Genomic DNA, 25,469 nt, shown 5'->3' with positions numbered 1-25,469 from the left:
ACTATTTTCTTTTCAAATGTCCTCCACCAGTGAAGCCCCTAATTACCATAACCTTACAAAGACCTGACAGAGCCTTAATAGTTAAAAAGGTAATTTGACTAGAAGTGGAGTTTGGGTGGGAAAGGGTCACTGGTGTCGTCGTCGTCGTCGTCGTCCTCCCCCCTCCTGTTTAATGGTTTATCCCTCGTTCTTTAGAGGACTTCTTCTTTACGTGATTGAGTGACAAGGTCCTTTTCCCAAATAGCATCTTCGGTAATGAGAAATAATTGACTCACTAATCAAAAAAGGGTTTGTGAAATCCACAAACCCAACTACTACTGTAATCTTCTCTGGCATTTGGAACAGAATTGACGCGGCTCGTCCTAGCTTCAGGCCAGAGCACTTTGATTTAATTGCATTTTTGATAAGATGGATATAGTTTGGGTCAGAATGCCCCCCCCCACCCCACACACACACTCCTCTTTCTTACAGCTTTTATTTTAATCAACAACAGCAGTGCTTTTAAAAGTAGAACAATAAGTTATACTATTTGTTGCACTCCCTTGAGATTTATCTTGGTATCATTACTAAAATAGGTGATGAAGATCTGGTGTTTTATATACAAGGCTATATGTAGCAGTCTTTCGGTATATCTTAGTAACTGTCTGTATGACATCAAAGCTTTGCATTGACGCAATTGTGTTTCTGTGTCATGAGATGATCGTTTTAGTCATCAGATTTGAATTAAACGAGAACAGAGGTTGCATTTGTGTTTGTGAATTTCAAGTATTTTGTTGTGGCAAAGCAACTCTCAAAGTATTTAAATGGTTACCGTTATTATTATTTAAACGTTTAGTAGAGGGAATAATATTACTCTTCTGATCTCGCCTTGCACATTTTACGATATGAACTTTGATTAAAAAGGAAAATGTAATAAATAAATGCTAAATAATATGGTCAAAATCATTTCATAGGTCCAGTTTTTCATTAATTTTGATAATGTCTCATGGATCCGGTTAATTTCCCCTTGAAACAGGTAGTGTGAGAAGCTTGTCTTCTTTAATTTAAAACTTTGATTAGCTGTTTGACTTTAATTTAGATCAAAGCACCATTTCTATGTTCTATTCAAAATGTTCAGACAGGGAAAGTAATGTATATGTCTAAAAAGAGCCACTATTTTTACCCAGTGTATTATCTTAGTTCATACCAATGAAATAGTGGCTTCCGAAAATATTGGCACCCTTGATAAAGATGAGCAAAAAAGACCGTATCAAATAATTTATACAAATACTGGGCCATATTGTATGCTCCAAAATTATGTTATTTTATATTCAGGAAAGCGATTTTTGTTTAAAAAGTCATGTTTTTTTTTTGAGGGGGGTTCATAAAGAAAAGGGTCAAAATTATTGGCACCACTGTCTTCAATACCTTTCAATACATCACCTTTCGAGGACAATGCCACTGAACATTTTCCTGAAATGTTTTATGAGATTGGAAAACGAATGAAGCGTTTCTTTCTGGATTTTGATGTGTGCTTGGGGTCATTGTCTTGCTGGATGATCTTGTGGTCATGTGGAATAGAACTATCTGGCCACGTACATCAGGAGTAGTGGGTTTGGCATTGAAATGAGAATGCATAAGCATGAAAAGAACCCCGTACCTGCTGTCAAATATGGGAGTGTATCTTTGATGTTACGGTGCTGTTTTGCTTCCACTGGTCCTGGGGCCCTTGTTAAGGTCAACGGGATCGTTAACTTTACCCAGTAACAGGACGTTTTTGCCCGAAACTTGGTTGACTCGAAATCTTGGCCGCAAAGTGGGTCTTCCAGCAACACAAAATCACACATCAAAATCCACAAAGAAATGGTTAACTGACCGTGAAAGCAACATTTTGCGTTGGCCATCTCAGTCTCCAGACTTGAACCCCGTTGAAAACCTGTGGTTTGAACTGAAGAGGCCAGTCCATAAGAGCAGACAAAGGATATCAAGGAGCTAGAAAGATTCTGAATGTAGGACTGGTCTAAGATCTCTCCCAATGTGTTCTCCGGTCTCATTAAACAGTTTAGATAAAGGCCCAGTGCCGTTATCCTCTTAGGTATTGAAAAGGTGCCAATCATTTTAATTTAATTTCGGACCAAAACTGTATGTTTTAGTTTTGCCGATTGAACGCTTTCCTCTTGATAATAGTAACAACTTTTTTCTCTTAGATTAACAATATAGCAATATAGAGGTGGTGGACTAAACTTTCTTTAGGATGGGACAATTGAGAAGTTTTACTTTTGTGGGACAATTGTACTTCTAGCAGTCTTACAGCATATTTGTAACATTCTCTCTCTATATATCTCTCTCTATTCTTTATCTCTAGCTCTCTCTCTCTCTCTCTCTCTGTTCTCTCTCTATTAACTCTCTCCCTCTCTCTCGCTCTCTCTCCCTCCCTCCCTCCCTCCATGTCTCACCACTCAGTCTCTCACGCCAGTTAAAAGATGGCTGGTGGCTATGGGAAGTTAATTTCAGATTGTTATATATTTTAATTAATTTCAGTTGTCTCTCTCCAGCTCACTATCCCTCCTTGGAGGACAAGGGGTTCACCGAGTCACTTTTGGGGGGGCTGCGGACTCCCTGCCCCTGGGCTGAGGCGGCGAGTGTGTCTGAAGGAACGGCTGATAACTGAAGGGAGGAAGAAGTCTTTTGTCACAATCGTTAGCACTTTTTTCTTCTCCTCCTTTTCCTTTTTTTCCCTCTCCATTTGAGCCATGTCTCAGAAATGGGTCGAGTGCCCCTGAAAGTTTCAACAGAACCCCTCCCCTGAGAGTCCAGCGCAGAGAGCCCTTTAGGGGGGGTGTCACACAAACACACACTTACCTTACCCTTAGGCGGTTAAGAGCGTTGGGCCAGTAACCGATAGGTCACTTGTTCGACTCCCCCTGCCGGGCAAGGTGGGAAAAATCTGCCGTTCTGCCCTTGAGCAAGGCAGTGACAGGGTGCCGATGATGTGGACGTCGATTAAGGCAGCCCCCCGACACCTCTCTGATTCAGAGGAGCTGGGTTAAATGCGGAAGACACATTTCCGGTATCCTCCTTTCCCTTACGTATTCTTACCTTTGATTATTTCGTATACATTTTTTATTGTTGGTGCATGGTGTATACCGGCTGTACTTAGGGCTAATAAAACTTGAAACTTGCCAGTGTGCTCAGGAGCTGGCGTCTCTGGATTTAAGGGAAACACATTGTGAATCTCTTGTAACTCATCACTGGTTAGTAGCGACACTATCTGAGGTGAAATATATAGTTTAATAAAACAGTTTATAAACTCATGAGCTTATAGTTTGGGACACTTGTGTACTGCCAGTTGACAGTGATAGTATTTATTTCAGTCACAACATGTTGCAGCTTTTTCTTGTGAAGGGAGCAGCACGGTGTGTGAGTGGAGACGGACATGGCTGCAGCAGCATTGCCGCGTTGTGGATATTTGACACATTAGCTTTGGCAGAGTTGTGTGGTAAGAAAACACACTGATTTCCTAAGTGGCAATCATATCAGCCTCGCCGTGAGAGAGGCAGCAGAGAGCAAACATCTGTGTGTGTGCTCCACTGGTAACAGACTTGCTCGTATCTGTCTGTCTGTCTATGTGTGTGTAAGGGGTGACCCTCTTTCCCTCCCTGGGTTCAAGAGGCCCTGGGTTCTCCTACATGTCACTATTACCCTGAGTTATGACACCAGGGTACCTACCTCTCTCTCCCCTGCCTCCCTCCCTCCCTCCTCTCCCTTCATCCATCCATCCTGCTCTCCAGCCGGGAGTCAACCATCCGAAACGGTGTTAGAACAGGGTCATCCCCCGCGTGCACTTAAAGGGTGTCAGTTTAACCTGCTCTGAAATACTTACGGCTATTATTGTATCTTATAAATCATTAAGAAAGTTTAATTATACGAAAATTTCGTGGAGGACATGTGCAAGATGACACATGGGAAGGATAATTTAATGGGCCAGCAAGTCCCAGCACTGTGAGAGAAAATATTGAGGTTAGGTTTCTATTTTACTGCACTGCCGTAGGGTGGGGAGACACAGAGTTAGAGAGAGAGAGAGACAGTGAGGCCTCGTCAATATCCACAGCGTGTTAAAATAACTTCTCATTTCACTCTGTAGACCAGGAGGCTATTCTTACTCCCAGCCAGTCAATTTGGGAGCGATGAAGATGTTGTCATTGTACCTTGGCTCGGAATCACTTTTCTTAAGTAAGATATATCCTAATTAAAGTTAGACTTTAATTAGCTACACCCGGGCTGTAATTTCACTTTGTTAAAAAAAAAAAAAAAATGGCCTCGTAATTAGAAATTCATGTTAGGAGGAATTCTGAAGCCTTTTAACACTCGTACCCTTATACGGGTTTAAAATGGCCGATTTTGGAACTGGACTGCACCGAAAGTGGAACTCAGTGGCCGTACAGTGTCATGCTATACATGACGTCAGAGCTCAGGGTCTCCCCTTTCACAGCTCTGTAGGGGTTTTGACTGACAGCCGTCCTGAACTTGAGCACTGAACTTGCCCCCATCCCTCTCGCTAATTGGGTACATTTTTCAAACGTTTTGTTGTCTGAGTGAGGGAAATGCTGCGAATTAAGACGACTCTGTGTATTTTGAAAGGTGAGACGTCGAGGATTGCAATAGATACCGCTTTGATGTCGTATAAGCAAGCCAACCCCCCCCCCCCCCCCCCCCCCCCGGCGAGTGCAAATGTCCACTTCACATTTCCATATCATAAAACTCATGTCATGTTTATGATCCCCATGTTTGATGTACAGTTACCAGATGACATGGCGTCACACCCCGGGTTGTTCTGAACAGAATGAGCCTATGTTTGTCTATTGGGAAGGACATTTGCCGCGGAACACGCACCTAAAATGCACTCATGACTCCTTCCGATGCGCGCCAAAGTGATGATCTGTTTTTCTGAATCGCTCTTTGCACGCCCAACACTGTAAGATCACCTTTTTTGAGCGTAGCTAGTCATGTCGGGAATAGAACAAGCTTTCATATGACGCCCACCTGACCCAGATTGCGATTTATAATGGTCAGTTCTGGGGGGTTTGAGTAAACAACAGCAACAACATCTTCAAGTGTACTTGCTTTAGTTTCTCGGTGGCATAGCTAGGAGAGCTCAAAATAGCACCTTATAGTTGAAGACTCTTCTTTGAGTCATAATAGTTTATTCAAATGACTTAGTCCTCTCACTCAAACCCTTATTTTTGTTTGTTTGTTGGTCTTATGTTGCACCTGCCTCACATTTTTCCAGGAATAGTTTGATCATGTTTCTGAATGTATCCAGAGTGTTTTCAGATTTCGTTATCAACAAATGCGGTCGAGAACGCGACTAAACGTCGGATGCACATCGGATCAGGTGTAACGTTTGGATTCCGTCTTGTCAGGTGAGCTGTCGCGTCCTCGATTTTCGGACGAATAATTTCCCCATAATCTTCCACACTGTTCCCTTTCAATTGCTACCACGCTTACGCTTCTCATACTTCTTCCGTAAGAAATATTTCAATTTAGCCCTATCCGTGTAGACCAATTCCCATGAGTGTTAGAGGGTTAATTGGTGTTCCTAAACGCATACGTAAATTGAAGAGTTAAGTTGATAATGTTTCTATATTACTAAGAAACTCTATAAAATGGGAACATAATTCTCTCTGCGTTACGTCGCTAGGCGTTTGTTTTTCGAACGTGGTTATTGTACAATAATAGATTCGCTTCGTGACAGTGGAACATCTGCTAATTAATTCAAAAGTGAAGTTATTATCATACCAGTGCAGATGTTGATGGGACATTTAATTAAATGGGGGCTGATGAATAAGGAGACCTGGAAATACCTGAAAATGTCCTGTTTTGTTGTTGTTTCAGTTATAAGTAATACATGAAATGTGCTTAGTCTCTTTAATCACAGGTCTGTCAATCCAACAGGAGTTTCTCTGGGTTTCAACTGAGTCAATTGAGTGTGTTTTATTAAGATCGTTGTGAAACTATTACTTAATACATCAATATAGAGATGGAAGAGCAGCTACTAATAATATTTAGGAATTATAGAAGATGTATTTATTTAGCCAGGTTTATACAGTGATGGAGAGAGATAGTGACGGCAGGAAGAAAGTGTGCATGTTAGACACACACGTGCCCCCACACACACACACACACACACACACACACACACACAGCTGCCTCTCCTCAACCAAGGGTGTGTGTCATTAGGAGCAAACAGCCATGACCAGCTGCTCAGATTGTCTTTGCCACGTTTTCTCAGCGTGATTGCACTTTACCTGACACACACACACACACACACACACACACACCAAGCGAGTCTACACACAGGTACGCGAACACACTGAGAGCTACAAAGAGGCTTGTAAGCAAAAGATACCATTGTTTCCACTGATCAGGGGTTTCCTTGCACTAGCGCACCATTGTGTACGAACGAACACTCCCTGCCAATGAGCAGAACCCTCCCTTTCCATCCTATCTACCCGTCTCCCTCCCTCCCTCATCTGTCCTCCCTTCCTTTTTTCCTCTTGTTTTCCACGGGCACATGCGGGGCGATGTGCCCGCGGCCGCTGCGTTTCCTGGCACGCTGCTCCTTATCCTCTGCCTTTTGTTTCCAAGAGGCGGTCGCCATTTTGGGGAACTGCTGTGTCAGTAAATATTTACTGGGCTTCCCTTTCCTGCCGGCCCCCGCTGACGTGTGTGTGTAGAGTCCCCCACCACCACCACCACCCGCTCCATATCCGGCACTGTCACTCACCAACGCCTGCGATTTCCCCCCCTTGCCCCTGGACCTCGCTCCCCTCGCCCCCAGTCTCCACCAACCCTCCCCAACCCCTGCACGTGGCGGCCCATTCTGCCTGAGGAAATGGAGGAGGAAGTTATTGCGGCAGTCGGTCGGTCTGACGGTCGGTCACTCTACTCTCCAGCTCTCCTAAATCACACCAATGCCAGGGTTCACTAAATGGAGGGCCAGGCGAGTAATGGCCCTAAATGCATGTGACCCTAGTGCTTTTTTGACCTTTGCACGGCTGCACGTACAGATGCACGCTCGCACACACACACACACACTCCCACTTGCTCCCCGTGGCCCTGTGGCCTCTTGTTGGAGAGGGCTTCCTTCCTGCCGTGAAGACAAAGGATGTCAGTGAGCTGAGAGGACCTGAGTGGACCTGGGGGCCCAGGGCCATCAAAGCAGGGGAAAGCCCTCAAGTTGTCTCTTCCTGTAGAGGGTGTCAGAGCCTGGGGCCATCTGCCTGTGTTTTCACAGCCAGGCCAGGGGTGACAACCAGGAGGCCCCAGGGCTGACCCGGGCCCCCCCCGACCCAGCCATAGGACCGCCATCACCCCCCTGGTACCCCCCACACACACACACACTGACTTGGTTGGGGTCAGGCCAGTTCAGGGAGGTCAGCGCGGCTCTGGGCAGCTTTCTGTTTCACCTCACAGGCTGTCCGTAGAGGAAACCGACCAAAACGACCAGTTCCCAGCCAGTCCTCTAACTGTTCTAGCTGTCACCTCTACAGTGCTTCAGTGTTCTGTCCCGTCTAATCCAGACTGGGATTATCAAGTTGCCAGTGTTTGATTATGGCTCTAATGTCTCCAGCTCCCCTCATTGATTTATGTAAAATCTGCCTGGGGTTGTCACAACACAAGTCAGGGTTTATGTTTGTTTGGCCAGCAGCGACTTCGCAAAAGCCTACAGGCTGTGGTCGTACATATGTGTGTGTGTGTGTGTGTGTGTGTGTGTATAAATGTGTGTTTGTGTGATTGAATGAGTGTTTGCGTGTGCGTTTCTCTTTGTACGTGCGTGTGCTGGTGTGTTTGTGCAATCCTCTCCCTCACTGGCAGCAGTTGGACAGTTAATCAATCAAATATTTAAGCAGCACTCCAGCGCTTCGTGAGTAGTCCTAGATTATCCCCCACTGTTGGCAGCAGTTTGAGCGCATTAGGCCCTCGATCGGGTGGCAAACACCACGACCATCTCCACAGACCCAGGGTGCCTCTCTCTCTCTCTCTCGCGCTCTCTCTTGCTCGCTCGCTCGCTCGGCCCTCCAAGACTCCATCCGCTCTCCCTGGTAATTGTAGCCGCTCGCTAGCTTGATGATTTGGTTGTGAGGCGGCGCTCCCTTAAAAGGCCTCGTTTATTTCCCCTTCTCTCGATATCTCTCATATCCTTCCTCAGCCCTGTCTGCCCCGCCCCCCCCCCCCCCCCCCTGGGGAAGTCCATTGTGGATTACCATTCAGTTTTCACCCAATTATCCACTGGTTTTCTCTGCCTTTGACACATAATTATCAAAGCCCTAAATAATTGTCTTTATTATTGCCGGTGTTTAGATGGAGGCTGTAGCGCCGGTGCTAGCATCATAGAGAAGGAGAGAGTGGAATGGGAGAGTATTTATCTCGGCGAGAAATGGCTTCGCGTGCAGTTAAATGCAGCCTCGTCTGTTATTTCAACCCGACATCCAACGCCTCATCCTGATAAATAAACATGATTAATACGTTGTTTTTATTTCTCCCTTCTTCTTCTTCTTCGTGTTTCTGTCCCGCTCAAGATCACGGGCGAAAATGCGATTTGGTGCTGCAAAAGTCCTGCAATTAGCTGGCTTTGTGATGAGAAGCAGCTTAAAACGCTTAACACTGTGTTTTACTGTAGAGGGCATGCGAGAGGTCAGGGAGTAGAGGAGAGAAGGAGGTTGGGGTGGTTGGAGGAGTGGATTGTCAGAAACGGTCATGGAGATTGTCAGAAACTGGATTCAGTGGGCCTCTGTTGGCCAAGTGGGTCAGAATTTGACAGTTTTTCAAGGCCTTTTAGCCTCTTCGTCTGTATATAATATGACATTGCTGTGCCGAAATCAAGTCAAGGGGAGTATTGGCTAGTGTGTGAGGGAGAAGGCTTGCAGTTCTTCCAGTGGATAGGAGAAGGGTGGGTTGTTGATGTGCTCTTGCCTTTTGACCCTGCTTGCCTTGTCTGTGTGTTTTGGGATGTAGTCATGGCCTTCGTCTTACACGGTCGGCAAATGTTGCCACTTCCTTTCTTAATACACGTTCCTTTCTTAAACAGCACAGCTGCAGTCTTTGTTAGCCATCCACATCCACCTTCTGTGGATCCTCTCCTTCTCTCTCGCTTTACCCCCCCCCCCTTCCCCCATTCTCCTGTTCCTCACCCCGTCTGGTTGCATCCAGATGCTGTGGTGTGAATGGAAAGGGCACGAGTGAGATAGTGAATGTCTCAACATCTGTCTGTTGGTTTAGTGCAACAAGTATTTCCACATGTTTCTCGTACTGTCGGGGACTGATGAAAACAGCTGTCCTGAATCCTCTCCTCGCTGCATGGAAGTAGGGCTGGAAGTCTGCTCAAGGCATTTTCAAGTATTGTGGTGGCAGTATCATGTTATGGGTATGCTTGTCACCGGCAGGAACTGGGGAGTTTGTCAGGATCAAAAGAAATATGAAAGGAGCAAAGCCCAGAGAGAAATCCTGCCTCAGTCTTCTGAATGCGTAACCCTGGGATACACACATTGTAATGCCAGACACACACCAGAATTGCTTTCCAAGAGGTGTAGCGTGTTCCTGAATGGTTCAGCCTTAGTCCTCACTTAAATCTGCTTGAAAATCAGATATTGAAAATATTGCTGTCCATCAATAACCACGGTTACATCCACAGTTTTCATGCGAGGCAAGTCATACCGTATAGAAAAAATCACGACAGCTGTGGTGGAAACAGGAATTTTCTGTACAATTTTATAAATGGCGACAGATCATTTGTTTTTTCGACATGGTGGGATCTTTTCGTGTCAGTAAAATGAATTATGCGAGAAATGGCGGTGGAAATATTGATATCATATCAGAGTAAACTTAGAGTAATGTGTTTATATGGTGTGTGGTCCTCCCACTACGACTCTGGAAATCCATGCAGTGTATTAGGCTGTAGATGAAATAAGTGATGATGAACTTCACAGGGTGGTGAAAGTGCACGGTGATGAGTTTGATGCTCCTTTCCAATAAATATCCAGGGTCTTATTCTGGTGACATGATGATCGATGCTTGGCTGCCGTTATTCACGAATATTTATTCTCTCTCTTATCCATAACAATCTGATGTAGACTAGCCTACCCGTGATGGATCTGCCAGCTGTTGGCTAGAGAGCAGGTGCCAAGACCAGAGTGGGCATGTTTGCTATTTAAGGCAAAAGTTCTGGTGGCAAAACTATCAGTAGAGTTGAAAATGCGATGGAAACACATTGAACTGTAGATACCATATACTTCCAGTAATTGCGCTAACGCTAGTTAGCGTTGGCTGGTTAGCATTGGCTTGCGAATCTACCTCTAACTTCCTCCATGCTCGACACAGAGATATACATTTTTTTGTATCCACAAGTTCATCTGACTCTGGGGAAGTAGATAAAGGGAATCAGTGACAAAATCCCGAAGCATCCCTTTATGCGAAAAAGTACATTTTGTGTTCACTACGTCATCAGGCACTGATTTTTTTTTTTTTTATCAGTTTGGTGGACGCACACCACTGGTGGGATTTTAGAATATTTGCGTGATAATCTGTCGCCAATTGGATGGAAACCTATCTATCTACACTGACAATCCAACACACACACATACACATGCATATCGATGCCGCACACACTCACAGTGACACAGTCACACACATCACATACGCTGCTGCTACTCTGTATAGTATATATCCTGATTGTATAGTCACTTTTACCCCTGCCCACATGTTCAAACTGTTTTACCTCAACTACCTCCTTCCCTGCACATTGACTTGGTACTGGTACTCCTTGTATATACTCCTGTTATTGTTTTGATCGTGTTACTACGCCTGTTGTATTTGGCGCCTGTGACCAATAGAATTGGATTTGATCTAGTGACTCGCGACAGAATTTACTGAGCTTGAGCCGTTTTTGACAAAAACAATGGATATGTTGCCCTACGAGTTGTGCAATTTAGTAGAGTCTTATTCCAAATGTTTAACAACAGTAATGGCTGCCAAATGTACTTCCGCCCAGTGTTAACTCTGCGGTGTGTAGGCATACGCACTCAAGACATCTTCGTTTAAAAAACAACATTTCATTCATTTGATTTCCTTTCGGAATCTTTCTTTCACTTTGAAATGTGAAGTAGGGTTTTATACATGGCTAAGAAAAAAATCAAACGTCATTTATTTGCGGATGTCATTTTTAGGCAGCTACATGTGAAGACTGCGAGGGTGTGTAGACTTCCACTAGGCACTGTAACTGCTAGCCTAGCTATGGGCCATAGGCTAGCCCAGCCAAGCATTGAACATCTTCCTTGCTCACCGTTTAGGCTAGATAGACCCTAAGCCCTAACTCTATGTGTATGACATTTGTATGTTGCTAACCACACTCCTGAGGCTTGGTTAGCCCATAACCACCAGTCTAACTAACCACTTCGCCCCAGCATGTGTAGCATGGGAGTTGTTTTCACCCTTTCTACTCTTGTTCTACTGTTTTGCTCTTGAAGTACCGTGTGAACATGAGAGAGTTGAAGAGTCTGATAGATCTCCTCCCTGCCTGGCCAGAGTGTCTCTCTCTCTCTCCCCCCCCCTCTCTCTTCTCTCTCTCTCCCTCTCTCTCTCCCCCCCCTCTCTCTCTCTTCTCTCTCTCTCTTCTCTCTCTCTCTTCTCTCTCTCTCTCTTCTCTCTCTCTCTCTTCTCTCTCCTCTCTTCTCTCTCCCCCTCTCTCTCTTCTCTTTCTTCTCTCTCTCCTCTCTCTTTCTTCTCTCTCTCTCTCTTTCTTCTCTCTCTCTCTCTTTCTTCTCTCTCTCTCTCTCTCTCCCCCTCTCTCTCTTCTCTCTTCTCTATCTCTTCTCTCTCTCTCTTCTCTCTCTCTTCTCTCTCTCCTCTCTCTCTTTTCTCTCTCTCTCTCTTCTCTCTCTCTCTCTCTCTCTTCTCTCTCTCTCTCTTCTCTCTCTCTGGTAATGAGTAGGCATCAGACAACCTCTGGTTCTCTCTCACACATAAGGAGGTGATAGACAGTATTATTGGGCTGTTGTTAAGCTGACTATGGTGTGTCTTCTAGCCACTTCTCTCAGCTAAGAACGTCGCCTAAATGCACAGGTTGGGTGTTGATTTAGATGCAGTGGGATTTAGTGGCCCAATAATAGCGTGATGTAATGCTCTGTTGTGGGACCCATAGCATATGAATGCCATTCATATCATTGTAGATATGCTACTTAGAGTTGCAAAGGGCTACCAGTTCTCACAGTCTCACGTCAGAATTTGACGTTCATCCATGCTTCTCAAACGTCAAACGAATAAGTTGTTCCAAACGTCAAATTTCAAAGTGTTTAAGGCCTTAACTCCAAATGGCTAAGTTAAGGGTGAAGGTTTGGGATAGGCTTAAAACAAACATATCGAAAAACAACTTTCTATCGCTGGATTCGAACTTGCGCTGTTACCTTCAAGTAGGGAACCTAACAGCGTTCACTGTTGCACCTAGTGGTCAGTTTCCACGGACACTGACTTGTGTCACGGGTGACCTGGCTGGCAAAGGGAGGGTTTTACTTGAAATGTCCTTTTGACATTTTTTTTTACACATTTTTATTTATTTTGCTATGTCAATAAATCATTGTTTTACATATTTTGGCACCAAACTGGTGGCAGTTGTGAAAAAAGTAAATAGCTGGAAGAGTTCATTGAAAATAATGCCTTTGTTGATTAGATTATTTTTTTCTTCATTCATTTGGCAATTTTCTCTTGAACCATACGGTCCATCTACGAGAAACTCATGGACAAAATAGACACGGATATAAAAAAAAATAACTTTTTAAAAGTTACAAAATGACAGAAGCTTCTGATTCGCAACCCCTTACACACTTTATTTGAATATGTCTGCTTCAAGAGTTGAAGAAATATGAGCACTAATACAGAGTCAGACATATGCTCTCTCTCTCTCTCTCTCTCTCTCTCTCTCTCTCTCTCTCTCTCTCTCTCTCTCTCTCTCTCTCTCTCTCTCTCTCTCTGGAAAAGTGTAGAAACACAGGCAGTTCTGTGGAGCCCGGTGTTTTGACTGTGTTGGTCAAGTCACGTGCTTTGTGTTTTCCATGGGCACTGCACTGTCTCCAGTCTCCTGGCCTCTTGGAGAACCCTATACTCAGGGATTAGCCCTTTTGGCTAGCACTAGAACAAACGGCCCTCGACTGACACCTCCAGTTTTAAAAGGTTGACTTTGCTGCTCCCTCGGGCCTTGTTCTGCCAGAGGAAAGATTTGCAAGCTTTTTCTGTGCGTGCGCGTGTGTTTGTGTGTGTGTGAACTAGCTTTAAATGTGAGAATGTGTATCTGCAAGTGCATGCTCCTATGTGTGTGCGTGTGTGTTCATGCTCCGTGTGTGTGTAAACGTGTGTCTACCATGTGTGTGTAAAGCCTCCCCGTCTCCGTCTTGTTGAAGATGCTCCTGAAGAAGGCTTATCAGCAGGATGATATATTTCTTCTTAATAGAGTCCATTTATCTCGCTACACTCTCACTTTAATTCAACTGGCCTACCAGGATTTATTCAAATACAGCCCACAGTCACTTTGACGTACAGCCAGCCGCAGCTGGACTAAATACACCCGGTTAAAGTGATTGTTAACCTATTGTTACCAGCCCCGTTCTCTATTCTTCCCGGGTTGATCTTAAGAGAACCTGTTGAAGGCGGTTGCGTACAGCTACTACTACTCCTGTGGGTGGAGGGGCTATTGTAGTGTGCCGTGGTATATAACGAGTCCTCTGTGAGACATTTTCCTTCCGAAGCTGACATTCAGGAGGGAATAGGTCGGCGAGTGCGGAAGACTGTGATATTAGAATGGGACAGAATTTTTTTTTTTTTTGGGGGGGGGGGGGCTTCCATATGCACGTGACAAGGACACAGAGGTCTGCACTGTTCTGCTCTGCTCGTGTCACATCCCACTCTTTAACACACATGGTGGCCTGGTCTTACAAGGGAGTATGGTGGCTGCACTCTGAATTGTGGATACGACCCCACGTCTGTGTACTGGTATCACCTACACTCACTTCTGAGCAGGTCTCTAATAATAAATATGGCCTGTGTTCCACTACTAGGACCGCAATCTCTGTTAGTAAAATCACGAGTAATTTGGTCAGCAAATGCAAAGTTCCGACCTCACCAAACACAAATCCTCACAAAACTAAACTCAGCCAGAGAGTCTTTGGTACTGTTACGCTACTGTTCCAACACTGCCGGGTACATCGACAGGGTGAGCAGCACGAAGGTGCTTGAAGCTCGCTTCTCTGAAGTGTTAATCTCTCTCCCTCTCTCTCTCTCTCCTTCTCTCATTATCTCTCTCTCTCTCTCCTTCTCTCATCTCTCTCTCCTTCTCTCCCTCTCTCTCTCTCCTTCTCTCATTATCTCTCCTTCTCTCATAATCTCTCTCTCTCCTTCTCTCATTATCTCTCCTTCTCTCATAATCTCTCTCTCTCCTTCTCTCATAATCTCTCTCTCTCCTTCTCTCATTATCTCTCTCTCCTTCTCTCATTATCTCTCTCTCCTCTCATTATCTCTCTCTCCTTCTCTCATCTCTCTCTCCTTCTCTCCCTTTCTCTCTCTCCTTCTCTCATTATCTCTCCTTCTCTCATAATCTCTCTCTCTCCTTCTCTCATTATCTCTCTCTCTCTTTCTCTCATTATCTCTCTCTCCTTCTCTCATTATCTCTCTCTCCTTCTCTCATTATCTCTCTCTCTCTCTCTCTCCTTCTCTCATAATCTCTCTCTCCTTCTCTCATTATCTCTCTCTCCTTCTCTCATTATCTCTTTCTCCCTGTCTCTTTCATTCTCTCCCTATCTATCTATCTCTCTCTATCTATCTATATCAGATGATTCAGAGAGAGGCTCAGGTGAAGAACAGGGTGTGTGCCGTGGCCATGACCGACTCAATCCACAACATCTGGCACCAGGACGCCAACAAGAGCATCCAGGAGTGGCTGCAGCAGGTGAGATGACACACACACACACCAATGGGAAATCTACCTAATGCGACCTCACTTTCAGTGGCTGGACCACAGTGAAAACAAGAGGCAATGTGTATCGTCACTCCTTCCATTATTCTTAGATTCCCTATCTCCTACAACCAAATACATAATAATGATTTGCTAGGAGAGAGCAGACCAGAGCACAGACTACTGTCACATGTCCAGCTACAAGCCAATCGTTTGCTTGTTTTCCCTTAATCTCTCCAGCCCCCACCCCCACCCTCCTGGTCTTTCGTCTTTGTGGAGGACGGATGTCAATGAATAAGCCAGACGGTTGGCCTTCTCCAGTCTGTCTGTGTCTGTGTTTGCGTGGGTCGCTTCATTTTGGCTCTCGCCCTTTCTGGCGTGACCTCTGCGCCGTAGACGGCACCTGGGCTCACTCAGTATGCACATACAGATGAGAGACACAGCCAGCGTCAGAACTACAGGGGAGCCGAAGATGCAAATGTCACACCCCCGCGCACGCACGTGCGCACCCACACACACAGACACACAGACACATACACACCTCGACCATCACGCCAGTTCATCGCATATGTTACCTTTTACTGAATCCTTTTTTTCTCTTCTTAATATTCTGTCCGTCTTCCTGTCTTTTTTTTCTCTCTGTGTGTGTGTGTGTGTGTGTGTGTGTGTGTGTGTGTGTGTGTGTGTGTGTGTGTGTGTGTGTGTGTGTGTGTGTGTGTGTGTGTGTGTGTGTGTGTGTGTGCGCGCGCGCGCGTACGCGTCCCTTAGTTGAGCGTTGGTCGGAAGTTTCGGGCTTCAAGGTTGAGTTGGCCTTGAGTTGAGTTGGAGATTTCCTCTTTCTGATTCATTTGGAGGAATGGCAGAGACGGCGCATAATTGGACCGTTAAATGGTTTCTATCTGTGATGATTACCCAGAACAACAACATCGCTCATAACTTTCCAGCTCTAGCCCCCAAGTGGGAGAGAGAATTCACTCTCTTTTCGTTAACCCTTGCCGCTCCTTCCAGGACTCGTAGACACACTCTGACACGTGGGCCTGCTTAGACAAAGGGCTTCCGCTTAGAAGGGCAGGTGGACTAGCGTGTAACTACTGAGTCAGTTGGGCTTGCAGGCTGAGACGCGCGCACACAGGGCCGCTCTCTGACAGACAGCATGGTGCCCGAGTGGTGTCTGGGAAGCTGCTGGTTTAGCAACAACGGTCAGTGTGGGTTTTTGATTCGGTCCTAAGCGTAATCGCTCCTAGTAATTCAAGTAGAGGCTGTGGCCCTTCCATCTACAGTAGTCAGTCACTCAGAGCCAGGCCACAGTCTCTTTGTGTTTCTGTTGGAAGTGACACTCCTCTGTGTTTTTCCCTCTCTCTCCTGGTGTTGGCCTCGGCAAGATCACACACACATACACACACACCCTGCAGGGCCTCTGTGGTGGCTATACCTCAATCAGGTGACCTTACAATACAGCGAGATCCCAAACATATCTATATCTCTCTCTCTCACGGGCGCGCGCACACCACACACACACACACACACGTCCTCTATATTTATATCTGGAACATTATTCAGGTTCAGTGGCAGCTCCCCCCGGTGTAGCGCCGCCTGGGCTGCCCTCCCAGCACTTGTGTGCGTGCGTGCGTGTTAGAGCAGCACCCCTGGCGGTGTGGCGCTCCGCTCCTGTCGGACAGTGGTAATTCCCTCCCTCTGGGGGTCATGGGGTTAGGGCTGAGGGGAGGGGAGAGAGGAGCAGAGAGAGGGATTTAGAGATCAGCGCACGCTGGGACAGGCGATATAGAGCTAATGGGTCAGACGGCGGGCAGATGACGTCACGCAGCAGGGAGAGGTATAGAGCGAGCACTCGATAGAAGCCTTCAATTATGGTGTGCCCACAGAGGCGGAGAGAAAATGGAGGGAGGGGAAAGAGAGAAAAACAAGAGGACATCTAGGAAGAGGACATCTAGGAAGGACAGGTGGGGAGGGACATGAGGAACAGAGGGAATGCAGGTAGAGGTAGGGAGACGTAGAGCCGGACAAAGAGAGATGAGGAGCAGAGAGAACAGGACAGAGAGAGAGGTGGATGGTGTGCAGCTGGCAGCCTGTCACAGCCCAAGGTGTCTTCTGTCACGGTGGTGGCCACGTACGTACGCACAGCACAGCACAGCCATGAATAAACTGTCATAATTCACTGAGATTACAAACACAGTAGTGGGAGCTGGCCCACAGGGAGGGTGGAAGGGAGAGAGAGAAAGAGAGGGTCACAGGCACTTAAAGTGATGTCAGAGTAGGGACGATTGGGGGGGGCTGAGACGTTTGGAAGTGTCGGTCTGCGTGACGGGCTACGGAGTTGGGAGGGGAAGGTGGTAGAATGGGCCACGTGGTGGACAACGCGCCGGCACGTCGATCCAGGATCCGCTGTGTGTGTTTGTGCGTGCGTTAAGGTGGGCAGGGAACCTACGGGCTTCGTATTGTCAGCTCCTCCACCAGCCGTATTGTCGGCTACTGGTCTTAGCACTGTTAGCCATGTCTTAGATGCTGGAGCAGCAGCGTTAGGTAGACACACACACACACACACACACAGCAGCAACACGTGTTTGTGCTGGTAAAGTGGCCTCGTCAGTAAGCGAGATGGGAGGCAGGTTTTACTGCAGGCTGTGGCCCAGAGCAGGTGGCTTATTATAGGCTTGATAGGGAGGCTGAGGAGTGTCGCACAGGTAGGATCTGTTTTCGCCGTGACACCTGTCTGCCGTTTACACTCTCAAAGCATTATAGCGCACCATTACGAGCGCTGTTAGCATCCCGCTAAGCCCCAGCCGCCACCGGCTTCCGCCGCACGGCCCCAAAGGGATTGGTGGGACTCTGGGACTCGGGATCCAGATGTTTCGGATGAATAATGAAGATGGGACTGAATGAGTTCATTTGTAAAACGCTGCAGCGTGCGTGCGTGTGCGCGCAAGCTTCTCCCCGGCTCCGTTCCTTTTTAAAATGCAAACACACAGAGTACAGCCACACAGGGAGAGAGAGTCGAGCACATTTCTCTCACACATTAACTTACAGGATGTAAATCAGTGTTGTGGTTCCATCTGCCACTGACTGTGTTACATGCTGCCTGCTCTGTATGTTGACTCTGGCGTGTATCGTCTTTCATTTGACACGTATTCCCCCTTTCAAACCCTACCTGGAGCGGGGCACAAACATGCACCCGGGCGCAGACACACACACGCACAACCAGGGTGGCCTGTTTATGTTCGCGGCGTCTCACTCAGTTCGGCAGCGCCATTGATCGGCGCCCCGGCTTGAAGCGGTGAGAATAACCATGTCTGAGAGAGATTCCGATGTTCCTTCCTTTTTTTTGTCAACTTCCATCCTCTAATCCCGTGCAGCGGGGTTAGCCTTTCTCTGACAGTTGCTCTCGCCGCTCCCTCAACGCTGGGGTTTGCCTCGGCAAACCTATTGAAGCGCCGGCCCCTGTTCCTCCATTGGCGGGGAGCGGGAGGGCTGTCTTTGAAATGGCTCCCCTCGCTCGCAGCGCAGCACAGCTGACGTCTTCTTCCTCCAGACGGAATGAATTAGGGAGATACAATGAGACACTTGATGTACCAGTCAAGGAGCCCTGCCTGCCTGCCTGCCTGCCTGCCTGCCTGCCTGCCTGCCTGCCTGCCTGCCTGCCTGCCTGCCTGCCTGCCTGCCTCCCTGCACTCCCTCCAAAGAGCACAACTAGGGCAAAGCTCGGCATCTAAAAATACAACAATGCACGCCTGTTTTCCAAGATGGCACACACACACACACACAGCCCTTCTATCTTCCCCATACTGCTCACTCCTAACACACTCGATTGGCAGGATGAAGGGGAAGCGAGGGGAAGGAGAAGCACTCCAACGCGGTGACATGGAGGATTCGCTAACATTCCCTTGTTTAGGTGCGTTTGTTTGATCGGTTGGAACGCGGATGTGTGCTGACACTTATAGCTACAACCCCGTCAATACATCCCTTTCTCTCCATACTTCCTCATCAGGTCCATTTGTGTATTTGTTAATAATTCGCCCGCAGCCATGAATAAGGTGGATTGATTCGGGACTACTTGTGCGTTACGGAAGTTGCTCGAACTGACAGGTCCCTCCCATTTGAATTTACATTGAGTTGTTCAAAATAACTCCCTCACACACATGATTTTACCTCCGTACCTCACGTCACCACAAGTGAGATAATCCTGTGTGCGGGTGCGAATCCTCTCCTAACGTCGCTGAAGTTGTTGTCCTAGAGGAAAAAGGGGGAAATAGGTGTTGTAGGCTGCAGCAGATGCGTGCAGTAGTATATCAATCTGAAAGTGGTCTGTCCCGGATGTGTCGACGACAACAGAGAGAGAGAGAGCGAAGGGCCGACCTCTTCCCCACATTTGTCTCAATCTTGCAGAAGTACGCACGCGCGCGCACACACACGTACTCATACTCTTTCTCTCTCTTACACCCACGGGAGTGTCCAGATGACGCAGGTGGGTGACCCCTGGGTGTGGGGGAGGGGGGGGGGGGGGGGGGGGTTGTGACAGGCCAGCGGAGGTGTGATGTGACCCGGGGTTCTATCATGTCTCCAGACAGGGTAGGGATGTGTGGGGGTGCTGGCCTCCCTGATTGGCCCCAGCCAGACCCTCTCTGTCAGGCAGAAGCAGGGCCTTGGGAGAGGGGGGAGGGGTGGGTCGCTGGGGTTGGGTGAGGAGGGTAGGGGTGGCCATAGACGGGGTTCAAGGATGGAGTGGGGGCGAGCTGCAGAGCTCTGTAGGAGAGACCCCCCCCCCCCACCAAACACACACCCCCTCATACATAGCACTGTAACGGCTGTCAGGAGGGCCGGGGCGAAGGTAAACAAGTGTAGATAAGCAGTGATTCAGAAAGAGGCCAGCTGCACACAGCCTAATCTCTTTTACATTTCTGTTTCTTCTGTTTTAACTTTTATCTTATCTCTGGAACGTCTTCTCCATGCATTCCTCCTCTTCATTCCCCCCTCTCTGCCTCCCTCCTCCAAGCCCACGACAGCGTCCCATCAAAACCTGCATACCGCACTGCACCGTCAACCTACCGGACAAAAGCCACACACGGATTCATCAAACACACATGCACGCACCACACACACACTTCTTTTGAAGTGGTATGTCAAGCACATTGTGGTGTAGGCTTGATATGTACTGTACTGTAAAAAGCAGCATTTCACCTGAGGAAAGGTCAAGACAGGGTAAGACTCTTAAGTGTAAGACTGTGGACTGGCGGCTGAGGGGAGGGGGGGGGGGGTTGCGGGTGGGCTTGAGGGGTTATGGGTCACCAGGCTGCGTAGACACCCCCCTGGTGCGCCTGGTGTTCCGCGTAACCCCCCCCCCATCGTCACCACAAACAATATCAGATCTGTCTGAGCAATGTGTTACAGGGCGTTTAATTGCTTGTTCCTGTCCCCCCCCCCCTCCCCCACAGCATTGCCGCAACTGGGTGTCAAGCCCCGAGCCCCTGGACACACCGGTGGAGCCCATGCTATCAGACTGTCCTCGCGTCTCTGCAGGTAGCGTGTGTGACTGTGGATTCAACACTCCTTACACCTTTCATCTCTCTCTCTCTCTCTCATTTTCTCTCTCTCTCATTTTCTCTCTCTCGCTTTAATCTTTTCATGTGGTGTTTTGCTCCATTTCTCTCTGGCCTCTCTGTGGATGGTTTGTAGCGATGATGTCACAGCCAGAGAATTTGCCCTTAATTCGGGATTAGGCCTGTAATCCGTAATCCCGAACATGATGATAAAGATGGACCATGCTGATGGGGCCTCAACAACTGCCCTTACTTTAAATGGAACATTTGAGTGAGTGACTGTGTCTGTGGGCACGTACATTTATGTCACTCGACGACTACCCTAACGGTCATGTGGGCTTATTGTGACTACCCTCTCCTCACTTGTCCGATGGCGTCATGAACAATGTATAGGTCGACATACATGTTTTTCCATGGAGCCATGCCTCCCGCCGTTATCTGATCTGCCGGGGTCAAAACAACATGGTTACACATGGTTGAGAGGACAGTGGGTGGCCTGTGAATAAACTGCTGACTCGTCTCCAAGAAATGTCTGCTTTATGTTATACCATGCATCACTAGCTAAGTTACCACGTAATATATCAATATTAACAGTCAGCCTATATGTCGGTCTGGTTGTTTATACTCCTTTATACAACGGCTGGGTCTAATCCTGCACGCTGATTTGGTTAAAACTGCATTCCAGCCGGTGTCTATGCCACGAGTTACCACCGGCTAAGTCTATGACATTTTAATGTTACGTACTCCTACAAGCCACCGTTACGTACTCAACGGACTTAAATAGGCACTGTTCAAAAGTGTTTTCCTCGTTGGTAAGTCACAAACCCCGAACGTGCCTATGCTACTGCATTAACGTTACACCATGAGGTTCTGCTGCTATATAAAGGAGTTATCAGGCTCGTCTTATCCCAGGCACATTTGATTGACCATTGGTCTGAATGACTTTGACATCGGCGGTAGTGAGAGAAAGTGGACGAGAAGTCGTGTCCAGCTCAGCGAGTCTGGACGCTGGTCTCATGTCAAAGGTTGATTTGGTTTGTCTTTGTGTCCTTGGCGGCGCCGACACTCACGAGAGAGCGACCAGAGGTGACAAAGGTTGAGGGAAGGATGTCAAAAGTAACATGACCCAGAATGTCTGCGGAGAACGCTTCTCAATTCCTCACTCGGTCCCTCCCTCCCATCCGTGTCTTTTGTACGTCGGAGACACACACACACACACTCCCACCACACCAAGAGCTAACTGCACTAGTCTGAAGTCCGGCAAGCTTTAGGCTACTGGACGGCTCTGGAAAATGGCGCCTGATCAGACAGCCACTAAGACGTCTGAAGGCAAACCAAAGCATGCCATTGGCTGTACGTCAGATGTGGGGTTTGAGTGGCAGTCGGCAGTGAGGATGGAGTCAGTGGCGGCACTGAAGTACGAGTTTCCCATCCTTTCCCTCCCTCCCTCCCTCCAACCAGCTATCTCACTCCCTCTCTCCCTGTGCGGTAGTGGTTATAGCGTAGGGGTTATCCATGCTGGTTGGTGTTTGGCAGATGGACATGGTGACGTGGAGACAGGCCTGTCTGGCTATTGCTGCTAATCATCTGTGAAAACAACACTGGTACCAGCATGGCAATGCCCCACTTATGGGCTGGAGGGAGGGAAGGAGGGGTAGTTTTGTAGCGTGGGGGGGGGGGGTGTCCGCTAACATCTCTGTTTATTGTTTTTAACGTGATAAAACCTGGACCGCTTCCCTGCTCGCCTGGCTAGCTTTTCTCCCACCCCTCTCTTTTTCATTTTCATTCCCTCTTTCAAAGGAATCTTCCCCTAGAAGGTCACTGCTCCGGCGCTGGCAGCGGCCTGAGAGATTGGCAGAATTTTATCAGTTAGGAGCACGCTGAACACTGCCTAAATATGCAGATAAAGTGGAACAAATCTCCTGCTGGAAAGCCTCCCTGTGTGCTGTGCTGGGGGGGGGGGCAGGATTTGGAGGATGGCTGGGGTTGGGGAGGGGGGCCTGGGGCCTTCCCAGGGTCTGACACTCCAAGGCTGGGCTGCAGTCACAGAGCAGATAGCCAGGAGAGAGAGGAAGAATGGCAGGGATGGGCAGGCCCACTCGAGAGTCAGGCTTAGAGACACACAACAGTGACAATGTGAATCCCCTCCTCGCATCGCAAGGTGACTTGTGTGGCTCTAGGAGAAATGTGCGTGGCTGCTGCCTGGCCTTACACTCCCCTGCGTATTTAGTTGGACAGTGAAGCTAAAACTTTTATATACTCCAGCGTTTTGGATTTGAGATCAAATATTTAATATGAGGCGACAGTACATTCATACATATACATTTACCGTTTAGAGATGAAAGCACTTTGTGTAGCTCGTCCCCCCATTTGAAGGTGTCATAAGTATTTGGACAAATTCAATCGTGTTTTAAAGTAGTAAAAAGTTTATGCCTCTAACTTTCTCAGTGTTTAGATAGTGTGCGTCTGGTTCTGCCTGTGGGAGTGGGTCGATAGAATTGTGAACACAGCAGTCCGACCAATTCCACCAGGTCTGCCATAGGGCAATTCCACGCCAGTGGGAGAGTAAAATATTGTTGGTATCTCAGATAGTACTGGTAATTCTCCCATACAAACTTGTTTGAAAAGCTTTTTTAGACCTTATGATCCCTGTTGAAAAAATGAATTTGTCAATTTGTATTTCAGAATCTAGTCATACTCAATATGTTCGAGCGCACTATAAGGAGTATAATGACACCAAGATGTCGGTATCATGTACGATTTACGGATCATAGGGTCTTACAAGAGGCATGTTTATAATACACCTTTATAATACTTTATAATACACCAGCTCCTGACAGAGCTGGTGTAACTGAGTCAGGTTTGTAGGCCTCCTTGCTCACACACGCTTTTTCAGTTCTGCACACACATTTTCTATAGTGTTGAGGTCAGGGCTTTGTGATGGCCACTCCCAATCCCTTGACTTTGTTGTCCTTAAGCCATTTTACCACAACTTTGGAAGTATGCGTGGGGTCATTGTCCATTTGGAAGACCGATTTGTGACCAAGCTTTAACTTCCTGACTGATGTCTTGAGATGTTGCTTCATTATATCCACATAATTTTCCTCCTCATGATACCATCTATTTTTTGAAGTGCACCAGTCCCTCCTGCAGCAAAGCATCCCCACAACATGATGCTGCCACCCCCGTGCTTCATGGTTGGGATGGTGTTCTTTGGCTTGCAAGCATCCCCCTTTTTCCTCCAAACATAACGATGGTCATTATGGCTAACTGTTCTATTTTTGTTTCATCAGACCAGAGTGCAGTTGTAAACTATAGTCTGGCTTTTTTATGGGGATTTTGGAGCAGTGGCTTCTTCCTTGCTGAGTGGCCTTTCAGGTTTTGACGATATAGGACTCGTTTTATTGTGGATGTAGATACTTTTGTACCTGTTTCCTCCAGCATCTTCACAAGGTCCTTTGCTGTTGTTCTGGGATTGATTTGCACTTTTCGCACCAACATACGTTCATCTCTAGGAGACAGAACGCGTCTCCTTCCAGAGCGGTATAATGGCTGTGTGGTCCCATGGTGTTTATACTTGCGTACTATTGTTCGTACAGATGAACGTGGTACCTTCAAGCGTTTGGAAATTGCTCCCAAGGATGAACCAGACTTGTGGAGGTCTACACTTTTTTTCTGAGGTCTTGGCTGATTTCTTTTGATTTTCCCATAATGTCAAGGAAAGAGGCACTGAGTTTGAAGGTAGGCCTTGAAATACATCCTCAGGTACACCTTCAATTGACTCAAATGGTGTCAATTAGCCAGAAGCTTCTATCAGAAGCTTCTAAAGCCATGACATAATTTTCTGGAATTTTCCAAGCTGTTTAAAGGCACAGTCAACTTAGTGAATGTAAACTTCTGACCCTCTGGAATTGTGATACAGTGAATTATAAGTCAAATGATCTGTCTGTAAACAATTGTTGGGAAAATTACTTGTGTCATTCACAAAGTAGATGTCCTAACCGACTTGCCAAAACTATAGTTTGTTAACAAGAAATTTGTGGAGTTTGGAGTTTTATTGACTCCAACCTAAGTGTATGTAAACTTCCGACTTCAACTGTAGGTCTCAAATGGCCACTTTCATCATGATTTTCTCAAAAACGGTTTGAGATACAATTGTAACAAATAAAAATACACGCTTCCTCCCAATGGAATTCCTATGTGAGAATTGCCAGAAAAATCGGAGATACCAAAAATATTTTTCCTCTCCCGCTGGCGTGGAATCGCCCTACAGGCCTACTATTCATTCTACCTCCCTCTCTCTCCCACAGAGGTTGGGAGAGTGGAAACGATCAGTGTGCACTCCCTCCTCTCTATTATGTACCTACTCCTTAGCGATTACTCATTGTTGAACCTGATTATGAATTACAAAGGCCCAGCGTAAACACTGATTAATGGCTAACAAAAGTACGTTAATGTGTACCTGAACTTTAATTACGCGTCCTGGTCCGTTACAAGGTTCTGAACACAGGCCCGTAATTAACCCTCATTGTGTTCATCAAGAAGAAGATGCTCCTTTTTGATGTACTGAAGGAGTTGTTTATCTTTCTTTTTAAAAAGCAGTTTTCTTTTTTTATTTGATGTTTTTTTCTTTTTCAGTGAAGTAGCGAGAATGTTTGCATTGATTGCTAGAACCAAGATTGTAAAATAGAGAAATGAGCGCGAAGTCTGGTCCGCTTTACCTGAACTCAAGCTTTCCTTAAAGCGAGTCTGTGGAAAGGAACAGACGACGTACAATGTGGGTGAGCTGTGTGCGTCTGTGTGCGTACGTACGTTTGCGTGTGTTGCGGTGGCCGTGTTGCATGCTGGTTAGGTTGAACTGCATTGTAAACCCTCGCCCTGATCCGGCATGTACTGTTGATCGCAGCTTCTTGTCGCCACCTCTACACTCCACCTACAGG

The 25,469-nt window shown here is 47.0% G+C and overlaps 1 protein-coding gene across 8 annotated transcripts in view; it reads left to right on the top strand.

Annotated features, from left to right (window-relative positions):
- fam172a (family with sequence similarity 172 member A) overlaps positions 1-25,469 on the top strand; it is a 191,191-nt gene that overhangs the window by 107,464 nt on the left and 58,258 nt on the right. For 6 of the 8 annotated variants that reach the window (XM_055886030.1, XM_055886023.1, XM_055886025.1 and 3 more), the window contains 2 exons: positions 14,855-14,971; positions 20,425-20,509. In XM_055886030.1, the coding sequence (XP_055742005.1) occupies positions 14,855-14,971; positions 20,425-20,509 (202 nt within the window). Of the gene's footprint in view, positions 1-14,854; positions 14,972-20,424; positions 20,510-20,665; positions 22,106-25,469 lie in introns of those variants that run through there. The other 2 variants (XM_055886028.1, XM_055886031.1) reach the window with 2 other exon arrangements.

This window comes from Salvelinus fontinalis, chromosome 28 (genome assembly GCF_029448725.1).
Source record: "Salvelinus fontinalis isolate EN_2023a chromosome 28, ASM2944872v1, whole genome shotgun sequence".
In the NCBI taxonomy this organism is placed as follows: Eukaryota; Metazoa; Chordata; class Actinopteri; order Salmoniformes; family Salmonidae; genus Salvelinus; species Salvelinus fontinalis.
This window is presented reverse-complemented; position numbering and strand designations above follow the sequence as displayed.